This window comes from Hyperolius riggenbachi, chromosome 2 (genome assembly GCF_040937935.1).
Source record: "Hyperolius riggenbachi isolate aHypRig1 chromosome 2, aHypRig1.pri, whole genome shotgun sequence".
Lineage (NCBI taxonomy): Eukaryota > Metazoa > Chordata > Amphibia > Anura > Hyperoliidae > Hyperolius > Hyperolius riggenbachi.
The window spans coordinates 330,587,813-330,611,560 of NC_090647.1; the positions used below are offsets into that span (position 1 = coordinate 330,587,813).

A 23,748-nucleotide genomic window follows, 5' to 3' on the forward strand; every position below is an offset into this window, starting at 1 on the left:
TCACACAATTGTCCATTTACAGAGATATTTCTGCCACCTAGCATGGGTATGTGTAAAAATACACCCCAAAACACATTATACTACTTCTCCTGAGTACGCACGTGTGACACTTTTTTGCAGCCTAGGTGCGCTAAGGGGCCCAACGTCCTATTCACAGGTCATTTTGAGGCATTTGGTTTCTAGACTACTCCTCACAGTTTAGGGCCCCTAAAATGCCAGGGCAGTATAGGAACCCCACAAGTGACCCCATTTTAGAAAGAAGACACCCCAAGGTATTCCGTTAGTAGTATGGTGAGTTCATAGAAGATTTTATTTTTTGTCACAAGTTAGTGGAAAATGACACTTTGTGAAAAAAAAAAAAAACTATTTCCGCTAACTTGTGACAAAAAATAAAATCTATGAACTCACCATACTACTAACGGAATACCTTGCAGTGTCTTCTTTCTAAAATGGGGTCACTTGTGGGGTTCCTATACTGCCCTGGCATTTTAGGGGCCCTAAACCGTGAGGCGTAGTCTTGAAACCAAATGCCTCAAAATGACCTGTGAAATCCTAAAGGTACTCCTAGGACGTTGGGCCCCTTAGCGCAGTTAGGGTGCAAAAAAGTGCCACATGTGGTATCACCGTACTCAGGTGAAGTAGTATAATGTGTTTTGTGGTGTATTTTTACACATACCCATGCTGGGTGGGAAAAATCTCTCTGTAAATGAACAATTGTGTGTAAAAAAACATCAAAAAAATGGTCATTTACAGAGATATTTCTCCCACCCAGCATGGGTATGTGTAAAAATACACCCCAAAACACATTATACTACTTCTCCTGAGTACGGCAATACCACATGTGTGGAACTTTTTTGCAGCCTAACTGTGCTAAGGGGCCCAAAGTCCAATGAGCACCTTTAGGCTTTACAGGGGTGCTTACAATTTAGCACCCCACAAATTACCCCATTTTGGAAAGTAGACACTTCAAGGTATTCAGAGAGGGGCATGGTGAGTCTGTGGCAGATTTCATTTTTTTTTGGTCACAAGTTAGCAGAAATGGAAAAAAAAATTTTTGTCTCAAAGTGTCATTTTCCGCTAACTTGTGACAAAAAATAAAATCTTCTATGAACTCACCATGCCTCTCAGTGAATACTTTGGGATGTCTTCTTTCCAAAATGGGGTCATTTGGGGGGTATTTATACTATCCTGGAATTTTAGCACCTCATGAAACATGACAGGTGCTCAGAAAAGTCAGAGATGCTTCAAAATGGGAAAATTCACTTTTGGCACCATAGTTTGTAAACGCTATAACTTTTACCCAAACCAATAAAATACACTGAGGCTAGATTCACAGTGGGACGTTGCGTTTTGATGCCACGTTAAAGTCGCACCGCAAGCTTACAACGCAACGCGCCCAAAAAGTGGCAACGCAGCGTTACCGTCGCATACAGCAGATACAGTAAAAAATACAGGCAATGAAAAGTATGCATCCAAGTCATTACTGAGCATGTGCAAACAGTCCAACGCAGCTAATAACGTGTATAACGCACTGCATGCAGTACTTTTACTTAACGTGCAGCGTTAGTCACTAACGTAACGTGTGCACTGTGAATGGGGCATTGATTTTTCATTGCAGTGAGTTATTCTGCATTAAATGCTGTTTTAACGTGCGACTTTAACGTCCCACTGTGAACTTAGCCTGAATGTTTTTTGTTTTTTTTTTATCAAAGACATGTAGCACAATAAATTTGGACAGAAATGTATACAGAAATTTTACTTTATTTGAAAAATGTCAGCACAGAAAGTTAAAAAAATCATTTTTTTGACAAAATTCATGTATTTTTTGATGAATATAATAAAAACTAAAAATCGCAGCAGCAATCAAGTAGCACCAAAAGAAAGCTGTATTAGTGACAAAAAAAGGAGGGAAAATTCATTTAGATATTAGGTTGTATGACCGAGCAATAAACCGTGAAAGCTGCAGTGGTCTGAATGGAAAAAAAGGCTCTGGTCCTTAAGGGGTAGAAAGACTGATCCTTGGGTTGTTAATTTGCTAGAAATTTCATAATGCTTAACTGCTGAACTTTCCAACAAACTGCATTCCTGCTGAAGCTGTATGTACAGAGGCGCAGCTATGGGAAGGCAAGGGGGGGGGACATATGTCCCCAGGCGGAGCACTGTGAGGGCGCTCAGCATGGCCACTGTACCCCCAGTGTGGGTTAGAGGCTGCCTGCTGGCTGCTTGAAGTGCCCCCACCTCTCTCACAGAGGAGTGCAGAAGCATTCACAGCAGAAAAGGGGGAGGGGGGGCGGCACATCGGCTATCTGAATGGGGGAAGGGGGCACATTTGGCTATATAAACAGCATTTGTACATTCAGCTCCACCCATGACCACACCCACATTATGATGCATGGCCACATCAATTTTGTCCAGAGGGGGGACGCAAAAGCTGTCCCCTGGTGCTGAAAACAATAGCTCACGCCTCTTTGTAGGTAATGTGGCTCATCTTTTTACTTTTTGCATTTATCATTTCTTTACCACTTTTACCTCACACAGATACTGTATTTCTTATATTGTCTAAGCAAGTCTTAGTTTGCTTTAGTGCCCCTTTAATAATTTAAGTTGACCTAGCTTTTAACCTCTCAGAGATCATAAAACAAAGAAAAGCAAACACCTCCATGTCGGATTAAAAGTTTGGGGTGTGGCATCCTCCTGAAGCCCCTCCATTCTGCACTACCTATAGTTGTGGCCATTTTCCTTCCACATTGTCACAGCCCATAACGTGTGCGTGAACACGGCAGGAGTGGTAGGTTGCTTTTAACCGATCATAACTGTGTCACACATGAGCTGTAGAAATATCCAGAAGTGGATGGTCTTCCTGGAGGAGCAATACGGTGCCTAGTGGGATAAGGAACTACTAATGCTTTGCCCCCCAAACTTTTAATTATAGCACAGACATATGCATTTCCATTTCTTAACATCCCCTAATTCAGAGTCTTAACTTCCTGTACAAAGACTATGAGCATGGTTGCTGCAGGTTCAGGTCTTTCAAAATTATAGTAAGCACGGCCGTTAACATCCACATATTATATAGTAAAAGATTTTTGCAAAACTTGCAAGAATAAATGGAATTACTGCAGTGTTTTCCCCAGGTTTTTCTTTTAAGCCAGGTGGAACTGAACCCTTAACCCCCCTTGGCAGTATTTTCGAGTGAATACAAAGGAAGAGCTAAGCCGGCACTGCTGTTGCTGTGTTCTTTATTAGCCAGATATTGCTGTCATCACAGGGTGCATAAAGTTGATACAAAAAATCACATACCGTGCAAAAATGGGCTGGTAGCTGTGAGATGGTGGTGGGCGCTGGGTGCAGGAGTAGCCGGCTTAGCTCTTCCTTTGTATTCATCTGACATCTGTCCACTTTAGTCAGAGCACGCTGAGTATGCCTAAAAATTCACCCGCTGCAGCCCTGCGGACTCCTATATAACAGATGTGAATCTTTTGCAGTGCCGACTCCTCCCTCTTTTACCCCTTTCTATGTGTCTTTTGTTCATGAGTATTTTCGAGTGTAGTTCAGGGTCACTTTTTAGCAGAAATTACCAGTAACCCTGAGCTTCCCTTGTGGATACCGACGGGAGGGCTGTGTGCAGGAAGTGCAGTGGAGCTCTCAAATCACTCTCTTTCCCTCGATCCAGCTGCAGCAGCCAGTCTTCTCTGTGGCCTCCAAGGCTCCTTGTGTTCATGCTGAGGTCGCCATCTGTTACAGAACGACAGAGGCCGATCTCAGCATAGGGATAGACTGCCCCCAGAGGACAGGAGGAAAACTTGCAGCATGTGGCCAGATCCCGGGGAGGTGTGTAATGTATGCTCCACTGGGCTCTCTGCATAGGGGATGGGGGGCCACACAGGCAACTTATACTAAAAAGGCAAATATGGGTGGTGTATGGGGGGGTGTGATGCACACCATAGGGTATGGCCCAATGGTTCCCAGGTGCTCATACAAATGGCTACTGAAAAAACAATGTGTAATCAGAGGGAATGGTCGGCACTCCAGATATAACAATCTTTATTGCTGCATATAAAACAGTCCAACGTTTCGAGACAACAGCAGGTCTCTTTCTCAAGGACAGCAGATGTGCATGCAGGGGAATAAGCTGGATGTGCATCATCGGGTGTCTGCAGCAGGGCTACCTGTACTGGAGTCACTTTCTGGTTACCAAAACTAGGGAGATACACGCTGGCTAGCTACACCCGTGGCTGCCTAAACTTGGGGGGGGGGGGGGGGGGGGACAGTGCGTATTTAATGCATCTGTTTTTTTCATTATTTTCCCTATATCAATTGAGTAAAATGCAGTATCATATTTAAGGAAAAAACAACAACGTAAAAATGCAGTTCTCTGCACCTCCATTGAGATACATTATGTGTTTTACAAAATTATGCAGCAAGTTGTGCGTTTCTTTACTTGAGACCCATACACTTAGCTGCAAAAATGCAAGCATTTTCCACAGCACTAGCGGCCTAGTGTGTTCCTAGCCCGACAGCTGCAATACTGTCACAGAAGCTAGGTAACATACCTGCAAATTTGTCTTGGAGAGAACACTGCAGTGATTATTATTATTATTATAAGTATTGAAGAGAATGTATGGAAAAAGAATAAAAAGCGGCATCTTTACCTTGAAACTTTTTACCTTGCTTACAGGTATTACAATTAATACTTTGACTTTGGCCATGTGTCTTCAGGTGACTTGTGATGTAGGCTGCACTAAGAAGCTTGCCACAGATATTGCAAGACACCTTCCCCTCATGGCGCACCATGTGTGTTCTCAGCCTGTCTTTGGTGGCAAAGGCAGCAGTACAGGTCTGAAAGAGAGCAATTTCACAGGTTAAACTGTAATGTTAACAATATCTATGTGGAATCAAAGAAAAGTTAAGGCTGCTTACCATTCTAACCAGTTACTGACATAAAAAAACAAGCTCCACTGACCCTCTCGATCTTGTTTTTGCCCTACCCCAATATTTTAAATTAGTGAGGGCAGAATACTCTGACCTCTGCATGGGTGCAATGGGCCCGAGTTTGACATGAAAGTATAGTCATGTATTCAGGAAAGGATGCAAAATCCTGACTCTATTCCCAACTTAGTGGGACTTAGCACTCCATTTACAAGCCTACCTTAGGGGGAGGCTCGTTTCATATATTTGGGGGAAAAGATGCTTAGATCCCTTTAAGAGGTGAGATGAAAATGGCAAGTAGCTGAATACAAATTGTATTTAATCTGCAGCACTGTTTATTTAGAAATTTAAAGGATGAAATAAGGAAGTGTATTTTTAAATAAATGTAAATAAAATGAATTGCTAGATTATTAGGGCCACAGCTAAACAACAAATCAAAATGACAGTACTCTGATTTATAAGATGTTCAAAGTCACTAGATACAAAGCAGTTAATCAAATGTATCATAATTCTGTATTTTTGTATGTACTTGTTAGGATAACATGAATTATGGGAATTTGTAAAAGAAATTTACTGTTATTATCAACTTCGAATAATTTTCACCATTGCCCTAAAAGCCCTATCGCTACATATTCTCTGCAACTGCTTAAAGTACAGCTACCACCACAACAGGTGATTGGCATACTTTCCACAAAAAGCTTTATTAAAGCAAAAAGTAAAAACTACACATATTTGACATTGGATCATGAAGTATCAAAATAAATACATGAGAAGAAAATGTGTACATATGTATCCAGATTTTAAAGCTCAATCAGGCAATGCAATTTTGGCATAACAGTATAAAATTGGAACTGCAGGAAACCTCAGGTAATGAAAAATCTCAAAGACTTTCTAGACCAAAAACAAAAAAACCCCGGTTATTCCAAAGTAAAGAAATAAAAGAGAAATACGGGTATTAGGAGAACAAAGAAAAAACTAAAAGGAGAAAGAAAAAGGAGAAAAGTTAGCTGCGAGACAGGAGATCGTCATAGTCAGCTGTGCTTTGTAAATCAGCCTAAGAAACTGGATTGGTATCCTTGAGCACTGATGAATGTGTGTAAATTCCTTTCCTCTGTGCCCATGTCATTAGCAGAGAAGTGGCTGTAAGAACCCTGTTTCCGCATGGTTTAATCAAACAGTCCTATTCTCTAGTCCAGCAGAATCAGAACTAGGATAATAGACTTGCTGAAGCTGCCGGTCTCTTCTTGCATTATGGCACAGATGTGTAGTGGTCATCTCTCTTGATGAGATTTTCAAGCAATGCTTAACCAAGATAAGGCTCTAATCAGGCCAACCCATATCTGATTTACAAGGGGACAGCAAGTAAAGGCGCGCACACACGCCGTACTTTGTCAAGCGACAGGTCCGTCAGACCTGCGGTTGTTCTGCCGACAGTTGCACTTAAGCGGATCAGTCAAAAACAGTCTCATCAGTCTGCCGACAGCTTGTACTCCAGTGCAAACTGTCAGCAGAACAACCGCACCGCGGGAGGGTGTAAAGGACCTGTCGTTTGAAAAAGTACGGCGTGTGTACGCGCCTTAACAACTCTGTAACGGTCTTTGTGTTACTGAAGAATGCAGTAAGAATTCAGTGAAATCCAACACTACACTGGCCTCCCTAGCGTCCTCGCTCACTGTAGGAAGCATTGATTATTTAAAGAAGTTTAGGTAGTCAGACCAGCTGAAATTTTAAGGACTGATCTCTGTGCTAGTTCTCAAGTAGAGAAGCTGTGTGACTGTAAAAACAAAAATCAGTGCTGTGTGGCATAAAATGGATGCCCTGTTCACATCTGTTTTTTGTTTGTTTTTTTTGTGGCGCATGTCACACGGATGATCGGGTCGCAATCGACTAATCACCGCAACTAGTTGCTATGAATTGCTCACTATAGCAATTAGTAGTAATGGATGGTAAATTCATTAACATGTATTGATGTCTAGTCACAGCTGCCACTGGCGATTTAGTCCATCGTGTGATATGGCTCTTTGACACATGGCCCTTTTGACAAACTAAGCCAGAGAGAGAACAGGTATGCATCGCTCTAATACAAGAGACCAGCATCTTCAGAAAACCTGCAGTTACATAACCTTAGTTCTACAACTGTATAGCAGGGGACACAAAATACAAATATTCATCTAAAGAACACAGGAAGGGAATTGGGAGTTAATATTTCACCCCTCTGCTAATATATTGCGCTAACACTGCTGTTGTAAGCAGTGAAAAGGAGAAGCTTTAAGGACAAACCTTATGTGCAGTGTGTATGAACAGTTGAAAACCATTGCGTGCAACATCTGACATTCATTGGGCAATGCCATAGCAACGCCATGTACAGTACTCTGCAAATCATGTGCACACACACAACAGCAAAAAAAAAAGTGGAATTCGGTTCAATGTTAGTAATGCTAACATTTATAAAGCACTTTTCGCCTGTTGGACTCAAAGAGCTTGAGAGCTGCAGCGGCGTGCCTTAAAAGGATACCCTGGAGCACGAGTGAGACTTGCCGAATAGGTTACTGGGTGCAGCCAGGATTCTAACTCTAGTCTCCTGAGTCACAGGTGGGGTCTTTAACCATTTCAGCCGCCCAGACGTGATCCTCACGTCCAGGCGGCTGCTCTGCTGCGTCTTGCGTGCTCCCGCGCCCCTGTGCTGTTCCCCGGTAGCCCTGTGATCAGGAACATGGTTCCCGATCACCAATCAAAACCCTCAGCAGAAAAAACGATGGTCTCTTACCAGAGGCCGCAGGCTTTCTGCAAAAAAAAGTTTTCCCGTCCTCCTTGTGCTTCCAGTTAGCGACAAGCACAAGATTAAAAACAAAAAAAACAAAAAAACTCAAGGTGGCCATCTTGTGGCCAAATAGTAAAACAACATCTACAAACATTTGTGAAGGGAATTCACACACATTTTAACATTTAAAATTAACTGTATTCCCCACATCAAAAAAATTACCCAAATAAAATTAATGAAAAAAAAAATTACAATTAAAAACAAAAACAAATAGTTACCTAAGGGTCTGAACTTTTTAAATATGCATGTGAAGGGGGTATACTACGAACATTTTTTAAATTATAAGCTTGTAAATAGTGATGGACACAAAACAGAAAAAATGCACCTTTATTTCCAAATAAAATATTGGCGCCATACATTGTGATAGGGACAAAATTAAAATGGTGTCATAACCGAGACAAACGGGCAAATAAAATACATAGGTTTTAATTATGGTAGCATGGATTACTTTAAAGCTATAATGGACGAAAACTGAGAAATAGTGAATTTTTTTCGTATTAATCCTGTTAAAATGCATTTATAAAAAAATAATTCTTAGCAAAATGTACCACCCAAAGAAAGCCTAATTAGTGGCGGAAAAAACAAGATATAGATCAATAACTTGTGATAAGTAGTGATGAAGTTATTAGCGAATGAATGGGAGGTGAAAATTGCTCTGATGCATAAGGTGAAAAATCCCCGCGGGCTGAAATGGTTAACCGGTACAATATCCAGCCAACCCAGTCATATTCCTATGCATGTATAGATCAGTAAAGTACAGCTACTCTTAACTGTGTGTAGGTTTGCATCTGTGTATATGTATCTATAGAAACCACATTTCTTACTTGGCACTTGAAGGGTCTTTCCGTAGAGTGTACATGCTTCACGTGACAACTTAAATGATCAGGTCTGTTGAAGGAAAAAAGTAACATGTAAATACAAAATTTCAAGACGTTATCAAAAATAGAAATATTTGTCACTGTTCCAAAGCTATGCATTGAGAAAACAGAAATAGTTATTCAGGAAACATATCCAATGCTAGGGAGCATTGACAACACTGGCCTTTTATACATATGCAAAGAGATTCACTGCCCCTGTTGCCATATCACGTATTACTGCAATAGTCATGAAGAACATGAATGTGTCAGATGCAGGTTGAATAACTACAGGTAGCTTCTCAAGAGGCTGACAATAAGCAGGGTGCCTCTAAACAGCCCAATACTTGCAGGCAGTCGTTTCAAGGCACCTGGATGCTCATAGCTACCCTAATTGAGATGTGCACCTTGACTGTTTAGTCCTAACTAGAAACAAGATAACCCATGCCACATTCCACTCTTTGCTTCTCTACATCATCTGGTTATGGAATCATACATAAAAGTACATATACAGCAGATAACCTGAATCCACAGCTTCTGCTTAAATGTAGTGTTGGAAATGTACTTGTAACCCATGATCAAAATCAGCATAACAAATAAGGGGATGTAGGATCAGCAAATGTACACTGGCTTCTGCCTTAACAACAAGCAACATTTTTATTCAGTAATACCAATCATGTTTCAGCTGTTCTCCAGCACCACAATCCTCCTTCAGACACACCAGCATACTCCACCCTGATACTGTTCTTTTCTCACTAGTGCAGCTCATATGCTACTTCTGACTGAAGACTGGTACATCTGCTTGTACATCTGTGATTGAGCTTTTCTGGCTTACTTTATTAGTGTAGATAATCCAACATTCTAAGTAACCTCTTTTGCCAAAGCCTAAATGCTTCTGATTGAGGGGAAAAAAACAATCGATTCTCAGATCCATACTGCACAAAATGTAAGACATGCTGGAAATTATCAATTGATCCATCGACATCGTCAGTGTAACAGGCATAATACAGCAGGGCACAAGATGCCTTCACTGGTTTACATGCTGAGCAAGGGCAACTTCTCCATATGAGAGAGGCCTTTTTAACAAACTATTATTACTTTGGATTTGTGCTTGAGATCCCAGATCATCACTGTTGCTGACTACACTGGCTCAATGCCTAAAAAAACGTGGCATATAATTGCCATGCAATATCCATTTATTGGCTTAATTACGGATGTTAACTCTTTAATAAAGGAGAACATTTAACAACAACAAGCATTAATTATATGCCTACTATTGATGTCCCGCAGGATTTAGGTTTGTTGGACAATAAATTATTGTAGGGGAGGGTTGTTTTTTTAATACAGTTTTTGTAGCTACAAGCTATGACATGCTATGGACACTTTTGCCCCTTTAGGCTGCTTTTACAGTGGGACGTTAAAGTTCCACGTTACAGCAGCCTGTAACGCAGCCCAACTCACTGCAACGAAAAATCAATGGGCTGGTACACAGTGCCCACGTTGCGTTTGAGTATAACGCTGCACGTTAAATGAAAGTGCAGCGTGCTGTGCGTTATACTCGTATTTGGCTGCGTTAGACACTTTGCACATGCTCAGTAATTATTTATAAATATTTTTTTAAATGTGCCGCATGCGCCATTTTCGTTCAATCCTTATGCGTCAAAAAGTACGCATCACGTACGCATCAAGAGACGCATAACGCAGTGCAATGTAACGTCCAACTTCAAAGCTAACATGCGTTGCATTAGGAGCACGTTATGCGACCTTAACGTCGCATCAAACGCAACGTCCAAGTGTGAAAGAGCCCTTAAAGTAAGCCTGACTAATTTTTAAAATATAAAAAGAGATACCTAAGGAGGGGGAAGGCTCTGGGTCCTATAGAGCCTTCCTTTTCCTCCCCTCATCCCGGCGTTCCTGTGCTGGCTCTCCCGTTAGCACTTGGGCTCTCAAAGATGGGCCGCTCCATACTCTGTGCATGCGCAAATGTGCTCTCTCAAGCATGCGCAGTGTGGAGTCGCCTGTCTTCGGGAGCACTCGGGCTCCCAATGACTTCCAAGGTCTCCTGCAGCAGTAGATTTGAACAGAGGAGCCTGCGAGGGAGCAAGAGGATGTGGAGTGGAACAGGAAGGCTCTATAGGACCCAGAGCCTTTGATCTCCAAAGGCAAGTATCTGTTTTTTTTGTAGTGGCTTCAGATTCACTTTAATAGAGGATTTAAAAAAAATCCAGTACAGGTTCTCTGGATCACCTATATCTCCATTTCAGTGCTGAAGATATTGCATATTTTTTTAGCAAAAAATTAGAATATACTAATACTGTGTATACAATATTGTATATACATATACATACACACACCTTTTCTCACCTAGGCATTCAATACAATGGGGCAATTTGCTGAATAAGAAATGCTGAAAATCACTGGGTACAATTCCCACATTATGCACAGAATGTTCCTGTTATTTTACTGATATTTTTGCATTAATCCTTTAAAGAGACACTGAAGCGAGACTAAATCTCGCTTCAGCTCTCATACATAGCAGGGGCATGTGTGCCCCTGCTAAAACGCCGCTATCCCGCGGCTGTACGAGGGTCCCTGACCCCCCAACCCGTCCCCCGCAAATCTTGGTCGCAAGTTGGTCGTAGATTAGCCCTTCCTAGAGGCAGGGCTAACGGCTGCAGCCCTGCCTCACAGCGCGTCTATCAGACGCGCATCGCCGCCTCTCCCCCGCCCCTCAGTGAAGGAAGACTGAGAGGGGCGGGGGAGAGGCGGAGATACGCGTCTGACAGACGCGCGTGGGGCAGGGCTGCGGCGGTCAGCCCTGCCCCAACCGGGAAGCGCTCCCCCGCATTACGGAGGGGATTTGGGGGGACAGGGACCCCCGTTAAGCCGCGGGATAGCGGCGTTTTAGCAGGGGCACACGTGCCCCTGCTAGCTATGAGGTCTGAAGCGAGATCTATTCTCGCTTCAGACTCTCTTTAAAGCGGACCTGAACTCATAACTTCCTTTCTGCTCTAAAACATAAGCAACAGCATAACAGCATTTAAAGAAAAACATCTCTGTTATGTTCTTGTCAAAAGCCAACAAAGGGTTAACATCTTGTTTTTAAATATTAGCTGTGTCTGCCAAGGACATCTAAATTTCTGTGCCGACAGCTGACAATTCAAATTACACTTGTGATTACTTATAGATGAGTGAGAATTAGACAGACTCCTCTCTCTAAAACACAGAGTGCATTTCTCACAGTTTTCCTTGTTTCCTGTGCAAGAGTTCGGGTCCACTTTAACCACTTCCCGACCGCCGTATAGACAATTGGCGGCCGGGAAGTGGACCCCGCAAGGATCGCCGTATTGACAAATGGCGGCGGTCCTTTTACGGGCATGGGCGGCGCGATCGTGTCATTCGTGACGCGATCGGCCGCCGGGGACTGGCTCCGCCCACCTCGCGCTGTAACCCGCCGGCCGTTCGGAAGCACCGGCGGGTTACTAGCACCCGGATCGCCGCATACAAAGTGTATAATACACTTTGTAATGTTTACAAAGTGTATTATACAGGCTGCCTCCTGCCCTGGTGGCCCCAATGTCCGAGGGACCACCAGGGCAGGCTGCAGTAACCCTATGTCGCACCCAAGCACACTGATCCCCCCCCCCCTGCCCCAGATCGCCCACAGCACCCCTCAGACCCCCCCCCCTGCCCACCCCCCAGACCCCTGTTTGCACCCAATCACCCCCTAATCACCCATCAATCACTCCCTGTCACTATCTGTCAACGCTATTTTTTTTATCCCCTCCCCCACCCCTCAGATTCTCCCCAGACCACCCCCCCTCCTGTGTACTGTATGCATCTATCCCCCTGATCACCTGTCAATCACCTGTCAGTCACCCATCAATCACCCCCTGTCACTGCCACCCATCAATCAGCCCCTAACCTGCCCCTTGCGGGCAATCTGATCACCCACCCACACCAATAGATCGCCCGCAGATCCGACGTCAGATCACCTCCGAAGTGCAGTGTTTACATCTGTTCTCTACCCTAAACACCCACTAATTACCCATCAATCACCCCCTATCACCACCTGTCACGGTTACCCATCAGATCAGACCCTAATCTGCCCCTTGCGGGCACTCAATCACCGCCTACACGTTCAGATTGCCCTCAGACCCCCCCCTTATCAATTCGCCAGTGCAATATTTACATCTGTTCTTCCCTGTAATAACCCACTGATCACCTGTCAATCACCCATCAATCACCCCCTGTCACTGCCACCCATCAATCACCCCCTGTCACTGGCACCCATCAATCAGCCCTTAACCTGCCCCTTGCGGGCAATCTGATCACCCACACCAATAGATCGCCTGCAGATCCGACGTCAGATCACCTCCCAAGTGCAGTGTTTACATCTGTTCTCTACCCTAAACACCCACTAATTACCCATTAATCACCCCTTGTCACTGCTACCCATCAGATTAGACCCCTATCTGCCCCTAGGGCACTCAATCACCCGCCGACACCCTCAGAACGCCCTCAGACCCCAGCCCTGATCACCTCGCCAGTGCATTGCTTGCATCTATTCCCCCCTCTAATCACACCTTGAGACACCCATCAATCACCTCCTGTCACCCCCTAGCACACCTACCCATCAGATCAGGCCCTAATTTGCCCCGTGTGGGCTCCTGATCACTCGGCCAAACCCTCAGATCCCCCCTCAGACCCCCTTCCGATCACCTCCCCAGTGCATTGATTGCATCTATTTTCCCCTCTAATCACCCCCTGAGACACCCATCAATCACCTCCTGTCACCCCCCCCTAGCACTCCTATCCATCAGATCAGGCCCAATACAACCTATCATCTAAGAGGCCACCCTGCTTATGACCGGTTTAACAAAATTCGCCCCCTCATAGACCACCTGTCATCAAAATTTGCAGATGCTTATACCCCTGAACAGTCATTTGGAGACATTTGGTTTCCAGACTACTCACGGTTTTAGGCCCGTAAAATGCCAGGGCGGTATAGGAACCCCACAAGTGACCCCATTTTAGAAAAAAGACACCTCAAGGTATTCTGTTAGGTGTATTACGAGTTCATAGAATTTATTTTTTGTCAAAAGTTAGCGGAAATTGATTTTTATTGGGTTTTTTTTTCACAAAGTGTCATTTTTCACTAACTTGTGACAAAAAATAAAATCTTCTATGAACTCGCCATACACCTAACAGAATACCTTGGGGTGTCTGCTTTCTAAAATGGGGTCACTTGTGGGGTTCCTATACTGCCCTGGCATTTTAGGGGCCCTAAACCGTGAGGAGTAGTCTAGAAAACAAATGCCTCAAAATGACCTGTGAATAGGACGTTGGGCCCCTTAGCGCACCTAGGCTGCAAAAAAGTGTCCCATGTGGTACCGCCGTACTCAGGAAAAGTAGTATAATGTGTTTTGGGGTGTATTTTTACACATACCCATGCTGGGTGGAAGAAATCTCTCTGTAAATGGACAATTGTGTGTAAAAAAAAAAAAAAAAAAACAATTGTCATTTACAGAGATATTTCTCCCACCCAGCATGGGTATGTGTAAAAATACACCCCAAAACACATTGTACAACTTCTCCCGAGTACGGCGATACCACATGTGTGGCACTTTTTTGCACCCTAACTGCGCTAAGGGGCCCAAAGTCCAATGAGTACCTTTAGGATTTCACAGGTCATTTTGAGAAATTTTGTTTCAAGACTACTCACGGTTTAGGGCCCCTAAAATGCCCGGACAGTATAGGAACCTTACAAATGACTTAATTTTAGAAAGAAGACACCCCAAGGTATTCTGTTAGTACGGTGAGTTCATAGAAGATTTTATTTTTTTGTCACAAGTTAGCGGAAATTGATTTTTATTGTTTTTTTTCACAAAGTGTCATTTTCCGCTAACTTGTGACAAAATATAACATTTTCTATGAACTCACCATACTCCTAACAGAATACCTTGGGGTGTCTTCCTTCTAAAATGGGGTCATTTGTGGGGTTCCTATACTGTCCTGGCATTTTAGGGGCCCTAAACCGTGAGGAGTAGTCTTGAAACGAAATTTCTCAAAATGACCTGTGAAATCCTAAAGGTACTCATTGGACTTTGGGCCCCTTAGCGCAGTTAGGGTGCAAAAAAGTGCCACACATGTGGTATCGCTGTACTCAGGAGAAGTAGTATAATGTGTTTTGGGGTGTATTTTTTACACATACCCATGCTGAGTGGGAGAAATCTCTCTGTAAATGGACAATTGTGTGTAAAAAAAATGAAACAAATTGTCATTTACAGAGATATTTCTCCCACCCAGCATCGGTATGTGTAAAAATACACCCCAAAACACATTATACTACTTCTACTGAGTACGGCAATACCACATGTGTGGCACTTTTTTGCAGCCTAACTGCGCTAAGGGGCCCAAAGTCCAATGAGCACCTTTAGGCTTTACAGGGGTGCTTACAAATTAGCACCCCCCAAAATGCGAGGACAGTAAACACACCCCACAAATTACCCCATTTTGGAAAGTAGACACTTCAAGGTATTCAGAGAGGGGCATGGTGAGTCCGTGGCAGATTTCATTTTTTTTGTCGCAAGTTAGAAGAAATGGAAACTTTTTTTTTTTTTGTCACAAAGTGTCATTTTCCGCTTACTTGTGACAAAAAAATAATATCTTCTATGAACTCACTATGCCTCTCAGTGAATACTTTGGGATGTCTTCTTTCCAAAATGGGGTCATTTGGGGGTTATTTATACTATCCTGGAATTCTAGCCCCTCATGAAACATGACAGGGGGTCAGAAAAGTCATAGATGCTTGAAAATGGGAAAATTCACTTTTTGCACCATAGTTTGTAAACGCTATAACTTTTACCCAAACCAATAAATATACACTGAATGGGTTTTTTTTTAATCAAAAACATGTTTATTCACATTGTTCGCGCTGCATGTATACACAAATTTTACTTTATTTGAAAAATGTCAGCACAGAAAGTAAAACAATTATTTTTTTGCCAAAATTCATGTCTTTTTTGATTAATATAATAAAAAGTAAAAATCGCAGGAGCAATCAAATAGCACCAAAAGAAAGCTTTATTAGTGACAAGAAAAGGAGCCAAAATTCATTTAGGTGGTAGGTTGTATGAGCGAGCAATAAACCGTGAAAGCTGCAGTGGTCTGAATGGAAAAAAAGTGCCTGGTTCTTAAGTGGGGGGGGGGGTAAAGCCCACGGTCCTCAAGTGGTTAAAATCAACATGAGAGAGTTCAAACTCAAGAACAAAGAAGAAAAGGATATCAAAAAGTGACCGCAGTCTACGGAAAAAAAGTAATGCCTGGCACAAACAGGTAACTCAAGTCAAAAGTAAAACCTATGGTCTAACTCAGTGGTTCCCAACCTTTTTGGAGTCGTGACACATCAAACCAAACGTTCAGATCTCTGTGACACGTAGACTAAATGCATGTAATGAGAGACAGCGTTTCCCCACTAAATGCACATAAGAGACAGCGTTTCACCAGTAAATGCACATAATAAGAGACAGCTTTTCACCAGTAAATGCACATAAGAGACAGCTTTTCACCAGTAAATGCACATAATGACAAAAAGCCAGTTGTCCCCAGTATATGTAGCCAGAGGTATATGTGCCCAGTATATGTAGCCAGGGTGTATATGTGCGCAGTATATGTAGTCAGGAGTATCTGTCCCCAGTATATGTAGGCAGAGGTATATGTCCCCAGTATATGTAGGCAGGTGTACAGGATCTTCTCAAAAAATTAGCATATTGTGATAAAGTTCATTATTTTCTGTAATGTACTGATAAACATTATACTTTCTTATATTTTAGATTCAAATACACACAACTGAAGTAGTTCAAGCCTTTTATTGTTTTAATATTGATGATTTTGGCACACAGCTCATGAAAACCCAAATTTCCTATCTCAAAAAATTAGCATATTTCATCCGACCAATAAAAGAAAAGTGTTTTTAAAACAAAAAAAGTCAACCTTCAAATAATTATGTTCAGTTATGCACTCAATACTTAGTCGGGAATCCTTTTGCAGAAATGACTGCTTCAATGCAGCGTGGCATGGAGGCAATCAGCCTGTGGCACTGCTCAGGTGTTATGGAGGCCCAGGATGCTTCGATAGCGGCCTTAAGCTCATCCAGAGTGTTGGGTCTTGCATCTCTCAACCTTCTCTTCACAATATCCCACAGATTATCTATGGGCTTCAGGTCAGGAGAGTTGGCAGGCCAATTGAGCACAGTAATACCATGGTCAGTAAACCATTTACCAGTGGTTTTGGCACTGTGAGCAGGTGCCAGGTCGTGCTGAAAAATGAAATATTCATCTCCATAAAGATCTTCAGCAGATGGAAGCATGAAGTGCTCCAAAATCTCCTGATAGCTAGCTGCATTGACCCTGCCCTTGATAAAACACAGTGGACCAACACCAGCAGCTGACATGGCACCCCAGACCATCACTGACTGTGGGTACTTGACACTGGACTTCAGGCATTTTGGCATTTCCCTCTCCCCAGTCTTCCTCCAGACTCTGGCACCTTGATTTCCGAATGACATGTAAAAGTTGCTTTCATCCGAAAAAAGTACTTTGGACCACTGAGCAACAGTCCAGTGCTGCTTCTCTGTAGCCCAGGTCAGGCGCTTCTGCCACTGTTTCTGGTTCAAAAGAGGGTTCATGCTTCCATCTGCTGAAAAGCTTTATGGAGATGAAGATTTCGTTTTTCAGCACGACCTGGCACCTGCTCACAGTGCCAAAACCACTGGTAAATGGTTTACTGACCATGGTATTACTGTGCTCAATTGGCCTGCCAACTCTCCTGACCTGAACCCCATAGAGAATCTGTGGGATATTGTGAAGAGAGAGTTGGGAGACGCAAGACCCAACACTCTGGATGAGCTTAAGGCCACTATCGAAGCATCCTGGACCTCCATAACACCTGAGCAGTGCCACAGGCTGATTGCCTCCATGCCACGCCGCATTGAAGCAGTCATTTCTGCAAAAGGATTCCCGACCAAGTATTGAGTGCATAACTGAACATAATTATTTGAAGGTTGACTTTGTTTTAAAAACACTTTTCTTTTATTGGTCGGATGAAATATGCTAATTTTTTGAGATAGGAAATTTGGGTTTTCATGAGCTGTATGCCAAAATCATCAATATTAACCACTTCAGGATTCTGCATACGCTTAACTACGCCCCTGAAGTGGATTGCATGGAAACGGCCGCTCATATGAGCAGCCGTTCCATGTCAGTTCACGGAGGGTGTCTCCGTGAACACCCTGCGAGCCGCCGATCGCCATGGCGACAGGGGAAGCCCTGCAGGAAATCCCGTTCTGAACGGGATTTCCTGATGGTCGTGATCGCCGGTGGCGATCAGAGGGGAAGAGCGGAAGCCGCAGGGAGGGGGAATCATGTAGCTGGCGCTAGGCTAGCTACATGATAAAAAAAAAAAAAAAAATTAGGTTAAAAAACCCTCCTGCGGCCGTGGGAATCAAAACGCCAGGGAGGTTAATCATCCACCGCAAACATTTTCTTGTTGGGTGAATTAGAACTAGCGCCGCTAATCAGCGTCAAAACCGCAACTTCCCAATGTCACGCCGTACGTAGGTCATAATGTGTGCACAAAAAAAGTTCACACTGCAAGCCAGTGCTACTATTTATTTTTTAATTTAATAAAATAGTCTATTTTATAATTATTTCCCCCTCCCTCCGGCAACCAATCCCAGCGATCGGCTATCATAGCCATCAGCCTATGAGAGCTCATTGCTCTGTGAGCCTCCCCAACGGACAGCCGAGTGACACAGCTGTCCCCCACAGTACAGCGCTGGCATAGATCGCAGCGCTGTACAATGTAAATAGATGGTGATTTCGCCGTCTAGCAGTCTGCTAGCGGCGATTGCCGCTGGTAGACTGATGGCGGAGCGGGGATGTGCGCACATCGGCACGCGCAATTCCCTGCAAACCACGCCCCCAGGACTTAGCGCCTACTGCCGTTATGCTGTCCTGGGGGTTGTTAATGGCACTTTGCAGCTCTAGCGAATACTAGAAAAATGCCAAATCCATTGTACTCAAAGCCAGTTTACAGTACAAGCTTGGTTATGACTAGCTTTACTTAATATCCTGTCGCAGGCACTTTGGTGATGTGGACTAGAGAATATCAATGGAAAATGTCCAGCAGTGCCAGTGAAATCATTAGCAAATACCAGTTAACTCCTGAAAAAAGCACCAGTCAACGCTAGGTTGTTTTTTTTTTTTTTATTAAAAGCATCCAATGTTTAGGAACCTGAACATTATCTCCTCCTGTTCTCTTGGCTGCTGTAGTTTCTTCTAATAATGGCTATAGGACTCTATGTGTTTAACACATTTACTAAAGATAGGTAACGATTTGTAAGTATAATCATTACTATAATTGCATTCTTCCTTTGAAATAAGTTATCTATTGGGAAAAGCTCTTGTTAAAGAAACGGCGCACATTCCTGCTGCTAGTGCAGCTGTCACAGGCAATGGATGGTGGTGTGACAACAGACTCCATGCTGAACTTGCCAGTCACAGAGTAGCCAGAGATTGGATTATTCTATCTAGCTGATACAACAGCATAAAACTACATGGTCCCACTGTGACTGTCCAAGCAGGGTGTGCTGCGATCTTTGAGTAGAAATAATCCATTTCTACAGCAACAGCAGTAATTGCAATAAGAGCTGTGGAAAAGGGTCTACTGCCCACATTTGGTGGACATGCATCATTGTCTCACGTTTTTGGACTACCCTCCAGTCTACCCCGACTTGGGTTCTCCCAGTTTGAATCCATAACGACCCTAAAGTATTCCTCTTCAGTCTAAAACCTGCAAAACCTCCAAATCCAAATCACAAACCTCTACAATTCATCCTAGTAGCAGTCTTACAATCGCTTCTCAGTGGCTCAAACCCACCCTCTCAATTACGGTGTTAAACTCCCGCATAGACCATATAATGGTATGTGAATGCCTCAATGCATTAATCCAGGACAAAATGAGTCCATTTTCTACTATTTGGGAATCCTAGATTGATTTTAGTGATAGGTTGGGTCTTCTATCTATACTACAAGCTTAAAGTGTAACTGTCGAGCATAAAATCAAAAATCAATTCTTTATTTTTATCTGGTAAACAAGTAATAGGGAAAGTTAAAATCACTATTACTTTTGTTGATAAATGACCATTCCCCAGTTTACCTGACTTATTTGATACACACAAAATTTGGTACACAAAAAGAAAGTTGCAGGGCATGCTGGGTTGTCCTTTTCTGTTTCGCTACTTCCCCTCAGACTTAACTAATGCAGCCTGTTTGGCTGAAGCCTCTTTCCCTCCTGTTTTCCCCACCCACACCTCTATTCCTCTCTGATTGGCCAATATTTCTCATGCTGAGACAATGCACTTTCTATAGTGAAAGGTGGGCAAATCAGGCAGAGGAGAGTAAGGGAGGAAATTACATCAGGATTGGCTTCAAAATAGCCACACTTAAAATAGGAAATGCTGAGAAGGATTTCACTTACCTGGGGCTTCTACCAGCCCCCTGCAGCCATCCTGTGCCCTCGCAGTCACTGGCGGCTTCTCCGGTCCCCCGTTGCAGGTGCAACGCCCTGATACGTGATCACACCCGCGATAGCCTCCTGCACCAGCGGTAACGCATGCAAAGGTACACGTGGCAGCCTGCCGACTCAGAGTCAGCAAACACGAAAGCAGCTGGTGGTGGGGGAATCGGAGGAGCCATCAGTGACTGAGGGCACAGGATGGCTGCAGGGGGCTGGTAGAAGCCCCAGGTAAGAAACTTCTTTTGGTACTTATCCGTTAGCCGGGCGCATCCGGCAGGTGGCGCTAATTACTATTCCCCCTCCAGGCCGCCATGGATAGTAGGGAAAGATGTAACTTTGGTGGAGTTTTGTCGCCACCTGCCGGATGCGTCCGGCTAACGGATAAGTACGCTTTTTTTTTTTTTTAGTTAAGGTTCCCCTTAACTTGCCTAGGGCTTCTTCTAACGGTTGTTGAGGGCTTCTTCCAGCCCCTGTAGTCATCCCAATCCCTCGGAAGTGCTCCAGTTCTGAGCATGCGCAGTTGCTATTTTTTTTTTTTTATCTTCAAACTGCACAAGTGCAACATGCTCCCCAGGGTCACACCTGCAGAGAATAGTACAGTGCTATTTTTCCACCAGAGAGAGACAGAGTGAGCGCACTGCACTTGCGTAGACTGGCCACACGTATGGGACCTGTTAAAGACAGAGAAGACGGAGGAAGGCGGCGTGGGATCGATCCGTGCGGATGAAGCTATAGGAAGCCCCAGGTATGTATAAAACTTTTAAGGTTCGTCATCTCTGGTTTACTTTAACTGCAGCTGTGACAGGTAGATAAGCCCATCAACAGGCCGCCTCTGCGCATCTCTGTTGGTACTCTGATTGGGTACCAACAGAGATGTGTTGAGCATCCCAGAGACAAACGCACCTTGAATCCAAAATCAAAAGCTCTGCATTTGCACCAGTTGCAATTTTTGTAATAGGTAGGGCCCCTCCTTCAGAAGATGACCTCATCGTGGTGGGAGGGTCGAGTACTTGATAATTTGCATGCAAGCTATTTTGGAAACCAATATCTGCCAATGGGAATTTGGTGCATATTTTTTAGGCTGACATATTTATTTCCTTTTAAACAATACCAGTTCCCTGGCAGCCCTGCTGATCTATTTGGTTGCAGTAGTGTCTGAATAACACACCAAAACAAGTATGCAGCTCATCTTGTCAAATCTGACAATGTCAGAAATGCCTGATCTGCTGCATGCTTGTTCAGGGTCTATGGTTGAAAGTATTAGAGGCAGAGGTTCAGCAGGCTAGTCAGGCAACTGGTATTGCTTAACCACCCTGGCGTTCTGATTAAATCGCCAGGGTGGCTGCGGGAGGGTTTTTTTTAAATAAAAAAAAAACTATTTCATGCAGCCAACTGAAAGTTGGCTGCATGAAAGCCCACTAGAGGGCGCTCCGGAGGCGATCTTCCGATCGCCTCCGGCGCCCAGAATAAACAAGGAAGGCCGCAATGAGCAGCCTTCCTTGTTTTGCTTATATCGTCGCCATAGCGACGAGCGGAGTGACGTCATCGACGTCAGCCGACGTCGTGACGTCAGCCGCCTCCGATCCAGCCCTTAGCGCTGGCCGGAACTTTTTGTTCCGGCTGCGCAGGGCTCAGGCGGCTAGGGGGGCCCTCTTTCGCCGCTGCTCGCGGCGAATCGCCGCAGAGCGGCGGCGATCAGGCAGCACACGCGGCTGGCAAAGTGCCGGCTGCGTGTGCTGCTTTTTATTTCATCAAAATCGGCCCAGCAGGGCCTGAGCGGCAGCCGCTGGCGGTGTTGGACGAGCTGAGCTCGTCCAGACCGCTCAGCTGGTTAAAAGGAATTAAATATGGCAGCCTCCATACACATCTCACTACAGTTGTCCTTTAAGTAGCGCTGCCCTTTTTGGCTGTGTACAAAAAAAAAAAATTTTAAATACATAGCCCACAATGTACTATTGGGGCTGTAGATCAGTGATGCAGCTCAAAAGCAGAACAATATGGCTATGCTGCACGTATCCTACTGATTCAGGTGAAATGTTAAAGCATTGTTTTTAATGGGCTATCGCTTAAAATGATTTAACATGCAAGACCGTAGAAACATGCACACAATTTTGGTAATTGAAAAATGCCCCCTAGGATACTGTAGCATTGAAAGTGTACCAAAAAAAAGGTTTTTTTTTATCTTGTTTTCTTGCTATTACTTAACGCAACATAACACTTGTAAAACATTAAATAAAAAGAAAAAAAACACCTTTTTATTGAGATATAGGGTGCTATAATTGCTAAGACTCCTTAGGAATGAGGTACTATTGTCATACTTAACAATATAGCGACAGATCTTATGAAAACTGTAACATACCTGGAAAATCCTTTTCCACAAACACTACACGTATAGGGCTTAGTAATTCCACCTTCATGTGATCTTACATGATAGGTCATTCGGTCTTTTCTTTTAAACCGCTGATTGCAGACTGGGCATTCAAAGGGTTTCTCATCTGAGTGGGAAAGCTTGTGTCTATTTAAATGATAAACATCCCTGAACGCCTTCCCACACATTTCACATGCATGATTCTTCTTAACAGGTTTGCTAGGCTTCTTCACTGGTTGAGGGACTGGCATAGTTGGGATATTAGTGCTTACACTAGGTATTGTAGTTGCAGATGATGTTGTAACAGTTGACAGTATCCCTGCAATGGTTGAAACCAAGGATGTTCTATTATTATCTCCAGCAATAGTTGATATGAGTGGCACGACTGGTGCAGTCTGTGGTTTCTTTGGCCGCGATACCAACTTAATTCCTGTGTGGCAAGATTCATGGCGTCTCAAATGGTAACTGTCCCTAAAGGCTTTGCTGCAATAAGTACATATAAAGGAAGTTTTAGATTTTTCTTTCTTCACTACAACAGGTTCTTTCACAGGTTCAGGTGGAGGTTGAGGTTTCTGACTTATTGGTAAAGGTAACATAGGTTTTTGATCAGGAGGCTCAACTGGAGCTCCCAGGAGTGGCAGCAGACTGTTTTGGGCAGCCTGTTGCTGGTGATGATGATGGTGGTGGTGGTGGTGGTGTGAAGCTTCATGAGCCTAAAAGGAAAACAAAATCCATTAGATGCTATTTCCAACATTGTTCCTATAAATAATAGTGCCAATTCCTTGTACCAGACATGCACTCAAGTGTACTGGTCCATGAAGCAAAGTAAAAGCAGTTGTGTCTACAATTAGGGCCCTTTTCCATTTGTGAAGTGATGCGAGTGTGGCTACCTAGCCACATTGCATCACTCCCGCATCTCCCAATGCAGAAGTGAATGGAGGAGATGGGACGCATGCAGCATATTCGCTAATCGCTCTGCATAACCAGCACGCAATGGAAACTGTTCCATTGCCTTGCATTAGTTACAGTTTGGCCATGGTGCAATGCGGCTATGTAGCCGTACTGCACCGCGTGTAGTGGAAACGGGCCTTACAGCATCTTCATTCCTGACACAACCCCTTTAGCTTCTGCTCAGTGACTGGGGTCTGAGAACTGACAGATCAGAAGGAGATTGGGCAGCCAGGTCATCTGTTTCT

The 23,748-nt window shown here is 43.8% G+C and overlaps 1 protein-coding gene across 4 annotated transcripts in view; it reads right to left on the reverse strand.

Annotated features, from left to right (window-relative positions):
• Positions 1 to 23,748, reverse strand: part of VEZF1 (vascular endothelial zinc finger 1) — a 54,269-nt gene that overhangs the window by 13,801 nt on the left and 16,720 nt on the right. For all 4 annotated transcript variants that reach the window (XM_068269341.1, XM_068269343.1, XM_068269342.1 and 1 more), the window contains exons 2-4: positions 22,544 to 23,265; positions 8,575 to 8,638; positions 4,653 to 4,839 (exon numbers count right to left, since the gene is read on the reverse strand). In XM_068269341.1, the coding sequence (XP_068125442.1) occupies positions 4,653 to 4,839; positions 8,575 to 8,638; positions 22,544 to 23,265 (973 nt within the window). The remainder of the gene's footprint in view (positions 1 to 4,652; positions 4,840 to 8,574; positions 8,639 to 22,543; positions 23,266 to 23,748) is intronic.